We start from the raw sequence: 17,397 nt of genomic DNA, 5'->3' as shown, positions 1-17,397 counted from the left end.
ACTGTGTAAACTCAGTTCCTCTACCAGTACACACTGTGTAAACTCACAGTTCCTCTACCAGTACACACTGTGTAAACTCAGTTCCTCTACTGTTACACACTGTGTAAACTCAGTTCCTCTACCGTTACACACTGTGTAAACTCACAGTTCCTCTACCGTTACACACTGTGTAAACTCACAGTTCCTCTACCAGTACACACTGTGTAAACTCACAGTTCCTCTACCGTTACACACTGTGTAAACTCACAGTTCCTCTACCAGTACACACTGTGTAAACTCAGTTCCTCTACTGTTACACACTGTGTAAACTCAGTTCCTCTACCGTTGCACACTGTGTAAACTCACAGTTCCTCTACCGTTACACACTGTGTAAACTCACAGTTCCTCTACCAGTACACACTGTGTAAACTCAGTTCCTCTACCGTTACACACTGTGTAAACTCAGTTCCTCTACCGTTACACACTGTGTAAACTCAGTTCCTCTACCGTTACACACTGTGTAAACTCACAGTTCCTCTACCAGTACACACTGTGTAAACTCACAGTTCCTCTACCAGTACACACTGTGTAAACTCACAGTTCCTCTACCAGTACACACTGTGTAAACTCACAGTTCCTCTACCGTTACACACTGTGTAAACTCACAGTTCCTCTACCAGTACACACTGTGTAAACTCACAGTTCCTCTACCAGTACACACTGTGTAAACTCACAGTTCCTCTACCAGTACACACTGTGTAAACTCACAGTTCCTCTACCAGTACACACTGTGTAAACTCAGTTCCTCTACTGTTACACACTGTGTAAACTCAGTTCCTCTACCGTTGCACACTGTGTAAACTCACAGTTCCTCTACCGTTACACACTGTGTAAACTCACAGTTCCTCTACCGTTACACACTGTGTAAACTCACAGTTCCTCTACCAGTACACACTGTGTAAACTCAGTTCCTCTACCGTTACACACTGTGTAAACTCACAGTTCCTCTACCAGTACACACTGTGTAAACTCACAGTTCCTCTACCGTTACACACTGTGTAAACTCACAGTTCCTCTACTGTTACACACTGTGTAAACTCAGTTCCTCTACTGTTACACACTGTGTAAACTCACAGTTCCTCTACTGTTACACACTGTGTAAACTCAGTTCCTCTACCGTTACACACTGGCTTTCCCAAGTTTGCTCTTCTCATGCATCTCATGTCTTTTAATGCATTTTTACCTCTTTTTTCCTTACTTGAAACTTCTTTTGAAATGGTGTTCAAAGCCGCTCTGTCTTTCACAAATCATTATCTCCTTCCTTTATGCTCGCAAAGTAGCTGAGAGCAAAAGTCTGATATGGATTTGAACGTCCAAAAACTCAAGTTTGCCCTTGTCTTAAATGACTGAGTAGGGCATAGTTAGGCAAACAGGAACGGAGCAGCAGGACTGATAAAAGGAGAGGATTGATCACCGTTTCCTCTCATCCATCCAAGCAGGACAGTCATGTCTCCCGTTCAGCTGAAAGGTCAACTCTCATGCTTCTCTCGGGGCCAAAAATGGAAGAGGACTAAAGAAGATTAAAGCTAAGGGACAGGTCGAATAAAAAATTTAAATTGGAGGAATAGAGAGAGAGAGAGAGAGAGAGAGAGAGAGTGTGAGCGCGAGCAAAAAGAGAGTTCACCAAATCTCATCTACTGTCCAGAAGAACAAGAGGGTATCGACATCCAAGTCCGTTCTCAATGTCTCAGACTTTTCCTCGCCTGTGATGGGCTTACATAAGGCACTTTCCACTCGAACCAGACCTCACCACTGGAACCCGGACCTGAGTGGAGACAGCCTCGTTCCCCGCTAGACTGGACGTCTTTCAAAACAGCCACCACTGCCATCAATACTCCCACACCCGTCTTAGTCCTGCATCAAGAACTACGAAGTCATTCGAACTCGCTTTCCCTCGAGCTGCAGGTGTGTAAACTTTTAGAGGTTCTGTCCTTCTCATGCTAAAATTTATAGATCATCGATGTTGGGTATGAAGTAGTTGCTAATGTATTCAAATGGCTCTAATAACTCAGTGCAGGCCAGGGGTATCTGACCCAGGGCAACTGAGGACATAGTGGACAGTTAGGGGGTTTTTGTTTTTTGTTTTGTTTTTTTGCTCAACCCATGAAGTGCTCTTCCTCCTCCACCCACAACCACACCCCGTGTGTCACTACCTCTTCTACATCCGAGGTTAGCAACTCACACTCTCTCTCTCTCACACACACACACGCTAAATTGCATTTTCTAGCACTGCCTGATTAATACACTGCATGCATAAATGCTGTCACAAAGTCACGCCAGTTCATACCATGCAGAAACGTGCTCAACTCCGTGCTCGATACAGCTGAGCTTTCACCAGGCTATGGGGAAATTATCTCGGTTTTATTGGAAATAATTTTGGTTCATGTTCAAAACAGTGTGCAGGCATACCTGTTGAGTGTCATTAATGTTATTAGTGTTATTAATTTACAAGAAGTGTGTGGTCTATTTATCAACCTGTTGAAGAAAACAATCATTTCATCTTCAGCTTCAGTATTTTGGTTCCTCTTGGGTGTGCAGCAAACACCACCACACTGCCTGTGTCCCTCACGGCCAGGAGCGGAGGGACAGTCAGACAGACAAGAAAGAACAAACGACTGAATGTAAAATAAAACATTTTTAAAAAAGTCCATCTCCTGTTATGAGGATTCTAATCAAGCGATTACATTATCTCCCATCACAGGGGGGTTTAACCCAGTGCCCCAGGCGCCAGTCGGGCTTAGACACGGAGAACCGCTACGGGAACTTAATGAGATCCATTACAGAAAGGCAAGAAACTCGGTAGGAGCAAAAACGCACAAACGCACTCACACACACACACACAGACCCACCCACACACACAGACCCCCCCCCAAACTCACAGACCCCCCCCACACACACCCCCCCCCCACACACACAGACCCCCCCCACACACACACACACACACAGACCCCCCCCACACACACACACACACACACACACAGACCCACCCCCCACACACACGCAGACAGACCCACACACACACAGACCCACACACCCACACCCACATACAGACCCCCACACCGACCCACCCACATACCCACACACACACACACACACACAGACCCACACACCCACACCCACATACAGACCCCCACACCGACCCACCCACATACCCACACACACACACACACACACACATACAGACCCACACACACACACACACACACAGACCCCTACACACACACACAGACAGACCCCTACACACACACACAGACCCCTACACACACACACACACATACAGACCCCCCCACCCACACATACAGACCCCCCCACACACACATACATACAGACCCCCCAACACACACACATACATACAGACCCCCCAACACACACACATACATACAGACCCCCCACACATACATAGACCCCCCACACATACATAGACCCCCCACACATACATAGACCCCCCACACATACATAGACCCCCACACACACACCCCCACACACATACACACAGATACAGACCCCCCCACACACACAGATACAGACCCCACACACACACACACAGACCCCCCCCACACACACACACAGACCCCCACAGACAGACCCCCACACACACAGACCCCCCACAAACACACACAGACCCCCCCCACACACACAGACCCCCCCCACACACACACAGACCCCCCACACACACAGACCCCCCCACACACACAGACCCCCCCACACACACAGACCCCCCCCACACACACAGACCCCCCCCACACACACAGACCCCCACACACACACAGACCCCCACACACACACAGACCCCCACACACAGCTTCTCCTCACACTCCTGTCTCCGTGGCTCAGTCTTCACGGCAGCCTTTATGCTGTACCTTTGAGTTGTCAGAGCTCCTCTTAAATCACTCCCCCATCACGTGCCTCTCACTCTGGTCCTCTGGGTAAGATGTGATTCCAGATTAGTGACTGAGCAGCATGCAACTCCCAGACTTCATATGCAAACCATGGGAAATTCACGCCACCTCATGCAACAGTAGACCGAAGACGCAAGATCTGAAAAAAGAAACTGCGCTGAAAAGATCAGAGCTAATTCCAACCTAAATCTCAAATAACGAGCCACGATGCCACACCATTAAGCTCTTATTTCTGCATTTTTCAAAATTTCCTCCAAACACACATCACTAGCATGATGTGTGTGTGTGTGTGCGGGGGCTACAGTACAAGGTGTGCTGCACATGACTGTATGTGTACTGTGCCAAGAATTCAGACCTTACAGTAATCAAAACAAAACACACACAAAACACTTTCATTCTGTCAAAGCAAAGGAAAAATTACACAAGCTTTGTCTCCTCAAGCCACAGTTGGCAAGGCTGCACCCTACTTTTCCTCGCTGTCTCCCTCTCGCTCTCTGAAAGAGGGAGAAAGTACAAGGTCACACCGTGACTTCCAGCCTTGGCTGATGGAGTGATGACAAACCCATTTACTCATTCTCAGCCTATACTGCCACTCTCCACCGTTTCATTCTGCTTATTCTCTCGCTCTCTCTCGCTCACTCACACACAGCGTCCTTTCCATTGTGGAGGCGTGGAATATAATAACTACTGAGAGAGTTTAAGAGCCACAGGAAGGAGCGCGAGCTAGAGAGACAAGGCGACCAGACACACAGGCAAAGGTACAAGCCCACCAGCAGCAGAGCCGTGTGTGCATAGGAGAAGCCTTCCTCATGCAGGACGACGTTTCTTCTATGAAGTTTTACACGTCCTGTGTGTTTGCTTTAAGGAACCACAGAGAATGCTTATTGTGTAGTGAATTCTGGTGTTATGATGTACTGCACAGCTTTAAAGACAGACAGCCAGACACACACACAATGATAAGAATTAAACAAATACCATGCAGACAGATACACTTGCACTCTGGAATGCACTTCAAGTCTCGAAATTCTCAGCAGGTTGCCTTAACAGCTGTTCATCTCACCTGCCCATCAATCTGCTATTAAACACACACACACACACACACACACACACACACACACACACTATGGCATGGGAGCTAATGTGGGTTATTCACCAAACTTAAGCATCACACTTCGAACTCTCTCCACCGGGCCCCTAACCATCCTAAACACAACTTCTGTAGACATTACTTCCTTATTTAGGAATGCACATTTCTGTCAACTCCGAAAACAGGAGCAGAAGAAATATTTATACCTAAAATAGTCAGGAATCCTCATGTGCAAAACATGTAAAGTTCCCATAGGTAGTTATCTTTCAAACGGCATTCAGACACGCTAGAACTCTCTGGACAGACTGGACTGTGGGACAAACCCTGTATAGGGAAAACCTGAACTGCACAGACTCTTGGGAGAGACGTGGATGGTCTAAGCCTGTATGTAACAGCCTTAGATGTATGCAACGGAGTATTAACCCGTTTCCTCTAGACCTGCATGGTGTTCGTGTGTGTGAGATACAGCAGGCCCGTGAGGAATGCCTCTGAACCTATTGCATGGAGCTATCTGAGTACCCGTTGCCATGGCTCCCAGCTGCATTATTGTGCATGCCACTCACATACGCCATCCCGCGTGAGACCCCCCCGCGTGAAACCCCATCCTCCCCCTACTGTCCTGCCGATGCACTCTTAGCACAGCTGATCTACAAGACAGAGTGCTGACTGACCGTGGCTTCATTAGCCTTCACCCTCCCTCTTACTCTTGGTTAACTTCCTATCTGCCCACAGTATGAAACCATGATTAATCTTGATGTCTGTCCAAGTGAATCTTTTTCACGCTGACATCACGCAGCACTGACTAGGAGGGGATGAGTTATCCTCCTTGATCTGTCCAAGCCCTGAAGCATAACAGGACCACAGTATTCCAGACGAGGTCCATATTGCAGTTATGACCACAGTATTCCAGACGAGGTCCATATTGCAGTTATGACCACAGTATTCCAGACAAGGTCCATGCTGCGGTTATAAGCACAGTATTCCAGACAAGGTCCATACTGCAATTATAAGCACAATATTCCAGTCGAGGTCCATACTGCAGTTATAAGCACAGTATTCCAGACAAGGTCTGGATATTGTGATCCTAAAGTTTCTAGTGATCATCTAACCCAAACCTAAAGCATACATTTTGTTTTTATGGATGCAGTAGTAAATATTTTGGGGTACATGGGCCTTGTATTGGTCCAGAAAACAGCCTAATAACAGGGGGAATGACAAGCCCAAAATTAATGAAGACAGTTAGTGTTCATCTGTCATAACAAAGCTTCTGTATGAAGACGTTTTGGTGTGGCATTAACGTGCATTAACACGATGACGGATGACAACGGCTGAAATCCGAATCCGATCGGACATGGGAGTGTAATTGTGCCTTTGACACTGCGTCAACCATGAGACGTGAGGTGCGAATGAACCTGGGATAAATAAAGAGAGGCAAAATCTGACCTGCAGCACGGTCTGGATTTTGGCAGAGACGTCGGCCTGATCATAGAGTTTGATCCCCTCCTGGGATCCGTGGGGAGACACCACGATCTGCTGCAGATGGTTCAGGACCACACTGTGAGCGGTCGCCACCGCCTTAAACTTGTCAAACAGCAGCTCAAGCAGTTCCAGCAGCAGCCTGAGGGTGGCAGCAGAGAGAAAGGGAGAATGCCGAGAGCAGGAGAGAGAGAGAGAGAGAGAGAGAGAGAGAGAGAGAGTGTGTGAGAGAGACATGCATAAAAAATATCATCAATAGTGCAACTACCACAACACTTTGACCCTTCCCGTCATGACTTGTCTTTATCGCCATGGCGCTTCTCGTGACACCACGTCCAGCCCCAGTTCTCGTCGTGTGATGCCTGAGCTCTGCACCAAACGGTCAGAGTCCAGCCGCCAAAATAACCGTCAGACGCCCTTGCAGCTCAGCGACAGGGCTCCACGAACGTGTTTCTGATGAACACAGAGACGGTAGGGTGCTGACAGCCTTTCCCTGCTGATCCAGAGCAGCTGTTCACAAAACAACAATTAGCAGCATCTGTCAGATTCCCCTGGTCCGCTAGGACGGCCAACATCTGTCTGCAGTTTTCTTTTTTCTTTTTTTTTTTTCCTGTTTCTTGTTCGCGGGGACGCTGGGACACTGGTGGACTAGACATGTTCCAGAAAGCTGCCTCTGCTGCAGGAAAAAGAGCAGGACAGGAAGTAGCTTCAGGACGCCCTGTCTCAGCACACCAGTGAGACGGATGTGGTGGATTATTAGTGTGTCCGAATGGTTTGGTGAGGAGTGTGATGCACGCAGATGTTCGGAAAGATGGCACAGCAACTGTTTTTGCACATAGGAGAGGTTTGGAGGACACACTAATGGGAATGACAACGCAGCAGAGACACAGACACAGACACACACACACACACACACACACACACACACAGGTGAATGCAGTATTTTGTCTAGTTGCATGTGAGTTTAAATCAGCATATTCTCTGATCCACGCTCCTCCTTGAGCACTATACAAGGATGCCTTCCCATCTATGCTGAGGTTTCCATAGCAACAGTCCCCTACCTTAACTTGTGCAAGCTGTCAGACACAGAGAAGTAAACAGAGGAATGACTCGAGATTCAAAATGAGATCCTTTTTTAGCAAGTCTAATGTGTCACAAAGGACCAGAGCAGTGAGGTGTTGCACCGTTAAAAGGTAAATCAACTGATACACTCAATCTGCATACAAACCAAAATAACAGTGATGTTAGGATGTGATGAGAGCAGAGACATGCTTCCAGTGGGTTTAAGAGTTAGGGTTAGTCCTGCTTCCAGTGGGTTTAAGAGTTAGGGTTAGTCCTGCTTCCAGTGGGTTTAAGAGTTAGGGTTAGTCCTGCTTCCAGTGGGTTTAAGGGTAAGGGTTAGTCCTGCTTCCAGTGGGTTTAAGGGTAAGGGTTAGTCCTGCTTCCAGTGGGTTTAAGGGTAAGGGTTAGTCCTGCTTCCAGTGGGTTTAAGGGTAAGGGTTAGTCCTGCTTCCAGTGGGTTTAAGGGTAAGGGTTAGTCCTGCTTCCAGTGGGTTTAAGGGTAAGGGTTAGTCCTGCTTCCAGTGGGTTTAAGGGCGAGGGTTAGTCCTGCTTCCAGTGGGTTTAAGGGCGAGGGTTAGTCCTGCTTCCAGTGGGTTTAAGGGCGAGGGTTAGTCCTGCTTCCAGTGGGTTTAAGAGTTAGGGTTAGTCCTGCTTCCAGTGGGTTTAAGAGTTAGGGTTAGTCCTGCTTCCAGTGGGTTTAAGGGTAAGGGTTAGTCCTGCTTCCAGTGGCTTAAGGGTTAGGGTTAGTCCTGCTTCTATTGGCTTTAAGGGTAAGGGTGAGGGTTAGTCCTGCTTCCAGTGGCTTTAAGGGTGAGGGTTAGTCCTGCTTCCAGTGGCTTTAAGGGTAAGGGTTAGTCCTGCTTCCAGTGGCTTTAAGGGTAAGGGTTAGTCCTGCTTCCAGTGGGTTTAAGGGTAAGGGTTAGTCCTGCTTCCAGTGGGTTTAAGGGTAAGGGTTAGTCCTGCTTCCAGTGGGTTTAAAGGTAAGGGTTAGTCCTGCTTCCAGTGGGTTTAAGGGTAAGGGTTAGTCCTGCTTCCAGTGGGTTTAAGGTTGAGGGTTAGTCCTGCTTCCAGTGGGTTTAAGGGTGAGGGTTAGTCCTGCTTCCAGTGGCTTTAAGGGTGAGGGTTAGTCCTGCTTCCAGTGGCTTTAAGGGTGAGGGTTAGTCCTGCTTCCAGTGGCTTTAAGGGTGAGGGTTAGTCCTGCTTCCAGTGGCTTTAAGGGTGAGGGTTAGTCCTGCTTCCAGTGGCTTAAGGGTTAGGGTTAGTCCTGCTTCTATTGGCTTTAAGGGTAAGGGTTAGGGTTAGTCCTGCTTCTATTGGCTTTAAGGGTAAGGGTGAGGGTTAGTCCTGCTTCTATTGGCTTTAAGGGTAAGGGTTAGTCCTGCTTCTATTGGCTTTAAGGGTAAGGGTGAGGGTTAGTCCTGCTTCCAGTGGCTTTAAGGGTAAGGGTGAGGGTTAGTCCTGCTTCCAGTGGCTTTAAGGGTGAGGGTTAGTCCTGATTCCAGTGGCTTTAAGGGTGAGGGTTAGTCCTGCTTCCAGTGGGTTTAAGAGTTAGGGTTAGTCCTGCTTCCAGTGGGTTTAAGAGTTAGGGTTAGTCCTGCTTCCAGTGGGTTTAAGAGTTAGGGTTAGTCCTGCTTCCAGTGGGTTTAAGGGTAAGGGTTAGTCCTGCTTCCAGTGGGTTTAAGGGTAAGGGTTAGTCCTGCTTCCAGTGGGTTTAAGGGTAAGGGTTAGTCCTGCTTCCAGTGGGTTTAAGGGTAAGGGTTAGTCCTGCTTCCAGTGGGTTTAAGGGTAAGGGTTAGTCCTGCTTCCAGTGAGTTTAAGGGTAAGGGTTAGTCCTGCTTCCAGTGGGTTTAAGAGTTAGGGTTAGTCCTGCTTCCAGTGGGTTTAAGGGCGAGGGTTAGTCCTGCTTCCAGTGGGTTTAAGGGCGAGGGTTAGTCCTGCTTCCAGTGGGTTTAAGGGCGAGGGTTAGTCCTGCTTCCAGTGGGTTTAAGAGTTAGGGTTAGTCCTGCTTCCAGTGGGTTTAAGGGTAAGGGTTAGTCCTGCTTCCAGTGGCTTAAGGGTTAGGGTTAGTCCTGCTTCTATTGGCTTTAAGGTTAAGGGTGAGGGTTAGTCCTGCTTCCAGTGGCTTTAAGGGTGAGGGTTAGTCCTGCTTCCAGTGGGTTTAAGAGTTAGGGTTAGTCCTGCTTCCAGTGGGTTTAAGGGTAAGGGTTAGTCCTGCTTCCAGTGGCTTTAAGGGTAAGGGTTAGTCCTGCTTCCAGTGGCTTTAAGGGTAAGGGTTAGTCCTGCTTCCAGTGGCTTTAAGGGTAAGGGTTAGTCCTGCTTCCAGTGGCTTTAAGGGTAAGGGTTAGTCCTGCTTCCAGTGGGTTTAAAGGTAAGGGTTAGTCCTGCTTCCAGTGGGTTTAAGGGTGAGGGTTAGTCCTGCTTCCAGTGGCTTTAAGGGTGAGGGTTAGTCCTGCTTCCAGTGGCTTTAAGGGTGAGGGTTAGTCCTGCTTCCAGTGGCTTTAAGGGTGAGGGTTAGTCCTGCTTCCAGTGGCTTTAAGGGTGAGGGTTAGTCCTGCTTCTATTGGCTTTAAGGGTAAGGGTGAGGGTTAGTCCTGCTTCTATTGGCTTTAAGGGTAAGGGTGAGGGTTAGTCCTGCTTCTATTGGCTTTAAGGGTAAGGGTGAGGGTTAGTCCTGCTTCTATTGGCTTTAAGGGTAAGGGTGAGGGTTAGTCCTGCTTCTATTGGCTTTAAGGGTAAGGGTGAGGGTTAGTCCTGCTTCCAGTGGCTTTAAGGGTGAGGGTTTGTCCTGCTTCCAGTGGCTTTAAGGGTGAGGGTTAGTCCTGCTTCCAGTGGCTTTAAGGGTAAGGGTTAGTCCTGCTTCCAGTGGCTTTAAGGGTTAGGGTTAGTCCTGCTTCCAGTGAGTTTAAGGGTTAGAGTTAGTCCTGCTTCCAGTGGCTTTAAGGGTAAGGGTTAGTCCTGCTTCCAGTGGCTTTAAAAGTAAGGGTTAGTCCTGCTTCCAGTGGCTTTAAGGGTAAGGGTTAGTCTTGCTTCTAGTGGGTTTAAGCCCTCTGTGTACCCAGACATAAGCTTGGCATGTAGCTTTGTATCACCCCCCCCCCCCCACACACACACACACACACACACACACACACACACACACACACAGCCTCACCAATTCATACACCAACACCAACTCACATCAGCATGCACACCAGGACAGTAATTTGGATCTGAGCATTTCTTGTTCAATTATTTAAATATTAACTTATTTTGAATTTCCAGAAAACTGAGGGTCATCGTTTTACAATAAGATGCAAAATTATTGAATCAGTCTGACAAATGAGTTCTCAACATCTTTCAAACTGAACTAAACTGTCTCAAGTATCCGAGTACAGCCACATTACTGTCATCCCTGAAAAATGTTCTGATAGTGAAGAACTAAGCCCAGCTCTGGAGGGTGAGGATAGCTGGAGCAGAGCTAAGGGAAGAAGGCCGCAGCACTGAACCTCCTGAATTACTGTGGACTGTTCCAATGAACATTTACATTTATGGCATTTAGCTGACGCTTTTATCCAAAGCGACTTACAATTATGACTGAGTACAATTTGAGCAATTGAGGGTTAAGGGCTTTGCTCAGGAGCCCAACAGTAGCAACTTGGCAGTGGTGGGGCTTGTACTTGACTTGTAATTGGAAGGTTGCTTGTTCCTTAACCACTGAGCTGCCACTGCCCTATGAACCACCTGAATTACTGCCGTGCTGTTACACCTCCAGCCACAATCCTCAGCTCTCCAGCAGTTCTCCAGTGCGTGACACGGTTTCCACATTTCCTCCTCGGCACTACAGCCTACATGCATTAGACACATCTGGTAAAATAATACAGGTCAATCTTTAATCATATCTCATCGAGGGTGTCCGGCGTGTTTTTAATCACAGCCTCAGTGTGCTGCCGTATAATCACAGAGCGGTACTTTCCGCCATTGTACAAGGACGGAAATGGCAGGGTAACTTTGTAAATTATGGTTTTTGTCAAAAACGCATGACACAGTAATGGCTGATCATTTCAAGTGATGTGAGCAAGTAATATTCTCTCCACACAGAATGAATGAATTCATCAAGCCTCTTGCTGAGACAGTGCCAGAGAACATTACGCAGAAGACAGCTTACAGTCTTCAGCACAACCAGAACACACATGCACACACACAGGAAAGAAGCACGTTCTCTATGCAAATGAAACCGATGCGTAAGGATGAATTAAAAGGGACATCTTACAGTACAGCAATGCGAGCACACGCGTGCACGCATGTACATACGCACCCGCACGCGAGTGCACGCATGTACGAACGCACGTGCACGCGCACTCTCCCACTCGCACACCGTGCTAAGTATTAGAAGCCAGGCACAGCCTAATCCTTCGAATTGCCACAGCAGTCACAAAAACCAACAAGAGTGCAATATCCAGCCCAAAGTTTGCAGATATTCGGGCTCAGAGTAACGAAACAATATGAGCCGAGCAAGTGTCATAACCCAGAGAAAAGCAGGGAACAGGAGAGCGGCGCTCGGCTCTCATAAGTGCCGTCGTTAGCGCGCTTTATCTTCCACTGCTTTTGTTTCTCCCCACCACCTCCGACACGCAGGGACACGCGGGCTGGGGTAGTTTCGTGGATCACACGTTCTCTAAATGAGGGCATTACGAACATGACGCGATAAAGGCGCGCATTGATCCCCCGCGGCTTAATGGAGAGGGAAAAAAACCACTCCAGTGTGCTGACACTTTTTACAGTGGCAAAGGCAAGTAATCGCCAGCTAAAAGAGGGAGACAGATAAAGCGGCTGTCATCAATACTCATCTCAGGTTCCTCGGCCGACTCCTGGGTAGTGATCAAACTACTGTGTAATACGCAACTCTAACGCCTGCAAGAGGTGGGCTGGAATTAAGTCTCCCTGCAGTTTCAGCGAGAAAGCAACAAATCTCAGGAGGCACGGAAAGTTTCCGCGCACGATCCGATTTGCACAGATTTGACGCGAACTTTTTTTTTTAATGGTCCCAGAAACCCAGCTGCACAACACGCGACAGATGGAGGCCGGCCAGGTCCGCATTAACGCGCCGCGGTTACGTTTCTCCGCGAGCTGTGGGCTCATTAGCATAAACAGACCACAGCTCAGCAATACTAATCGGAAAGGTTTCACGACCGCCGGGCCTCATTCCAGAGGTAAACACGGCACGCGTGAAGTGCACCGACGAACAGTGAAGCCCCACCTTTGCGAACAGTCTCATCGCTGACATGAAATGTCTGTCTTAGGCTTCGTTAGCTCACAGGACATTTTTAGAGGAAAAACACACGGCTTCGTTTTTATTGTAATGCTACATTAGCATAACGAGAGCGCAATGTCATTTCTCTTGTTTCTGGCCAGTCGTCCTCGAGGGTTATCAGATCTGCGCACATAAACTTGCAGCGCTCGGGTCAGAGTTCTGGGCATGTATGCAGAACGCATATATTAGGACTGTGTGTCCTTTGTCATCTGAGCCAGCGTGCGGTTAACCAATTACCCAGCCAGCCGTTAGCAGCGCTCTCCGTGTTATAAAGCAGGTAGCAAATTCAAAAGGAAAGGGTGACTTGCAGCTAATGGACTCCTCCATAATTGCTACCGGGTTGTTATGATGATGTCAAACATACTTATAGGAGTTTTTTTTTTTAACCATCTATTTTAAACGCTCAAAAATCTCTGTCTCGGCCGTATGCGGTTAAAGATAATTCCATAAACGATATGATCTTTCAACAATACCATCGCCACCCACCCGCTTTTATACGATTCCGTAACCGTATGAAATGTTACAAAAGCCAGGGTTTGGATTCAGCTCACAGTCGCTCGGCGTGTTTTCTTGTGTTTTCACTGCCCACCTCGGCTGGTTGTCCTGTCCCAGGACCTCCCCCCTCTGGTAGGCGTGGTCTGCGATCTGGGTGGTGGATCTTTTAAGGATCTGTTTGAGCTCTGGCTCCAGGCGTTCCATGATGCAGTTTATGGTCTCTGGGATCTTCTTCAGTTTGGCCAAACCCTTGATTAGGATGCCCATAAACTCAGGGCTGTTCTCTTCAGGGTCCACCTCCAAGTCCTCCTTCACCTCCTGCAGATCACGAACTGAACTCGTTCACACACACACACACACACACACACACACACACACACACACACACACACACGCGCGCGCGCGCGCGCTGCAGTTAGTGCGGAAATGCAAAACGCAGACATGTTAAAACCTGCTACTATTAAACTAGACCATTGACTAATTATAATTATTTCATAAACTATACAATAATTATATATCCTATATTAGAATTATAATTATAACCATTGCTTAGATTAAATAATTTCACCATTACGAATAACAGTTTAATTATATCACAACGTACAATTTGGGTTTCGATTTCTTTTTTCTTTTCCCTTCATCCATCACTGCATGACAACGATCGACACCGAAACATGACGCCGCCCAAACGCGGAGCGGAGCTGAGCTTTAGGAAGGCGCTCGCGGCGTGCGACCCGTCTTCGCTACCTCCCCGCGCGCCTCACTCTCCATTAGGAGCGACGGCCCCGCGCGGTTCTAATCTCCGGACCACGTGCCTGCTAATTCCACTCAATCCGGCGAATGTTTATGGCAATTTAATGGACTTCGCTGACTGTAGCTTGCGCAATAATTACTACAATTATCACCAACAAATGAGGAGCATTGAGGCCATTAGACAAAATAGTGGGAGACAAAAAGAGAAGTCTGACATGAGGGAGTGAAAGCGTTTTTGGTGCCACCGTCCTATTAGCCTTGAAGTACCGCCAATACCAGTAATTGCACGCTTTTCACGGAACATGGAGAAAAGTGTAGTTAGCACAAGAATTACTTTGGCCTAGAGGTGTTTTCTACCTGCTCTAACAAACCTCCACCCCCCCCCCCCCCCACCTCTATAATGAAAAGGACAATTAAAGTAGGAGTAATGGAACTAAAGCACATTCACTGCTGGATAGCAGCTGAGAGTGAGAAAAGAATAAAAAATTATTGGTGCTTCCTGAGGAAGTGCTTAGCAACCCTGAGTGCCGCGTTTCAGGTTCTAGAAGCCAGTTTGGAGGGGGAAGAGAAAAAAAAGAATACACATTTCAAAACAGACCAGAACAGAATAAGAGACCCTCACTTAGTGGTGCTGTGCAGCTACTTAAGTCTAGTAACAATCACTTCGGGGTCCCAGCAGAATCTGAACAAGGATCATGACAAAACATCTTTCAAAATAAAAATTATTTCACCTAAAAATTAATAAATAATTTTTTTTAAATTCCACAGGAAGTTTTTTAAAAAGAGTCTCATGAGAACCTGTGACTCAGCTGAAATTGCATTTACAGTGCATATCAGTGTATCACTCTTCAAAGTGATATCAGACACCTTCATGACTACAATTATGGTTCTCCACACACACATATAGCTCTAAAGAATGAGTCAGCAGGTTTCTTATGCAGCGAGCTCGGCACTCAAACGAACAACTCAATTAACTACCAATATTTCAACACACCTCTAGGTTTCTTATGCATTTGAGGACGCATGTGTTAACCTCTGCATTGGCAGATTGGCAGTCATATAACAAACAGGGAAGAGACACAATAAACTACTGTTGGTAAACAAAGACTAAAAAACACACACACACAGAGTTACAGCCGGCAAGGCCTCCAGACATTTCCCACGTGACAGATCCTCCATCGAGTGAGACAGAGGAAAATAACTGGTTAATAAGTCACCGAAATGAGCAATGCAATAATCTTGTGTGTGTGTGTGTAATGGCGTGGGTGTCTGAGCTGTGCGCTGAGGGAAGAGCAGCTGTGGGTGGGGTGGCGGGGGCCGTGAACACGGGCAGGGCCTCCCCTGAGGAACGGAGTCCACACCGGAGCAGGGGGCTAACGAGGCCCTCGCCCCAGCGCCGTGGTGACAGCTTGCCGTGATTAATAATGGAAGAACGGAGCTGTTCAACAGTCGTTATCGCGGTTATGGGAACACGATATGATGGTACAGTGATCGTAGATGGGGGGGGGGGGTAAACGCCACACACATGCAGATGCAAATATGTTAAGTGTTTGAGCGCGTCCGTGCATATGGAAATGTTTTCCCTGATGGAGGAGGCATAATGCGTGTGCGTGCGTGAACACATTTGTTTCAGTGACATTCATTTCAAGTTCTGCCTAGGGCTGCCAATGTAGTTTCTAATGACATGTTAGACATAATAACAGAGGCATACTAATGTCCTAGTTTTCCATTGTCATTATTTAATTATCTGTAGCACTGCAGTTAAAACCACTCCCTGAGTAGGACGCACACTGAGACACTGCTCCAGACTCTGTTACTGCCAAATATTCTTGCTCGTTAACATTATCCAGGGACCGCGACAGAAATCTGTTACATTTTGGCCCTAAAAAAGCAGGCTGAAACAGCTGGGAACACCTCCCACTAAAGGTTACCGAACGTCCCTAAGGATAACGGCTGCACGTGCTCGCTCGCGCGAAGGCGAAAATCGGACAGGAAGCGGGAAACGGCACTCCAGCTGTGTGAGACGCTGGAGTGCTTCCCTGGCCATGGAGAAGATAGACATTTGTTCCGACCGGCTGTGAACGACGGAGCCAAAACTGCGCGCCTTCACAAGCCGTTTCCAGAAAAGCCGACGTCCTCTGTCCCCTTATTAGTAAGTGTCATTAGCGCTTACTGCTGGAAGCTCCTGGCGTGCTGAACTGAGACGTCTCGGCGAGCTTGCGCGGCGTGGACAGGCTGCTCGTGTCCAGCACGGAGGAGTCTTTCGAAGTGGACCTGAAGGACAAAGCAGGCACAGTGACGAGAGCAGGTGTGTTAACAACTTTAGAAATGCAGCCATATGACTAACAAGGACAAGAATGGAAAAAAAAAAAAGCTAACTCAACTTCTCAGGAAAAGTTTGAAGGGTTTTTTTTTAGATGGCACACAGTGTTCAGTTGAACCGAACAGATTTTTAAAAGATGTCTAGGATTTCTTACAGAGAAAACAAGGTGAAATACTCCTGGATTTGTATCGAAATAGGGGCACGAATAAATAAATAAATAAGGCAGGCAGGCAGGCAGCCCTGCCGCCACTCTATGACCCTGTCTAATAAATCACTTTGCTTCATGAAAGCCGCAAGCAGTAATTGCAGGGCGGCGAACGCCGTAGTAGCAGAATGAAACCCACTGTCGCATTCCTGAGATCAAAAACAGCAGCACAACAACACACTTTAGCGCCGCGGGGTCACCGACCCGCATTAGCCTAATGCGCTACACCGTGGCGACTTGGCTAATACAAAAGAATTAGCATTGCAGCAATGCTCGTCCATACTTCTCACTAAGGGGGTGTTTTTTTGGGGGGGGGGGGGGGGGTGTAACCCCCGGAGACTGCTGTGAAGCTGGCTGGAAGACCAAAAAAAAAAAAAAAAAAAAAAAAAAAAAAAAAAAAAAAAAAAAAAAAAACTCTGTGACGATTCCTCTCGTTCTCCCCAGTACGGCTGTGGGTGAATTTATCCGTGTTTGCGGTAAACGTGGGGATGGATACCCATCAGCGTGGCCCTGGGGGTAGAACTGGGCAGACAGCAGCAGTGGAGGAGGACAGGAGGGGAGGAGAGGAGAGGGGAGGCAGGAACTCTGGAAGAGTGTTGGGCAGCGTTTACTCAGTGTTTAAGGGGTTGATGATCACTCAAAGGTGTGAACGGAGCTCATAATGGGGAACAACCGCCGTTAGCATCGCAACAACCACTCACAATCTGGATGGCTTTATGGGAAAGTAGTCCCATGGGACTCTCAGGGATAGTTTTTAGGTTTACCTAC

General features: G+C 47.7%; 1 protein-coding gene across 2 annotated transcripts in view; it reads right to left on the bottom strand.

Moving 5' to 3' along the window:
- exoc4 (exocyst complex component 4) overlaps positions 1 to 17,397 on the bottom strand; it is a 110,023-nt gene that overhangs the window by 83,951 nt on the left and 8,675 nt on the right. For both annotated transcript variants that reach the window (XM_035528010.1, XM_035528011.1), the window contains exons 5-7: positions 16,275 to 16,375; positions 13,443 to 13,680; positions 6,469 to 6,643 (exon numbers count right to left, since the gene is read on the bottom strand). In XM_035528010.1, the coding sequence (XP_035383903.1) occupies positions 6,469 to 6,643; positions 13,443 to 13,680; positions 16,275 to 16,375 (514 nt within the window). The remainder of the gene's footprint in view (positions 1 to 6,468; positions 6,644 to 13,442; positions 13,681 to 16,274; positions 16,376 to 17,397) is intronic.

Source organism: Electrophorus electricus, chromosome 7 (genome assembly GCF_013358815.1).
Source record: "Electrophorus electricus isolate fEleEle1 chromosome 7, fEleEle1.pri, whole genome shotgun sequence".
NCBI classification, from domain to species: Eukaryota; Metazoa; Chordata; class Actinopteri; order Gymnotiformes; family Gymnotidae; genus Electrophorus; species Electrophorus electricus.
Note: the sequence above shows the minus strand (reverse complement) of the source record. Positions and strands in the feature narration are given on the sequence as shown.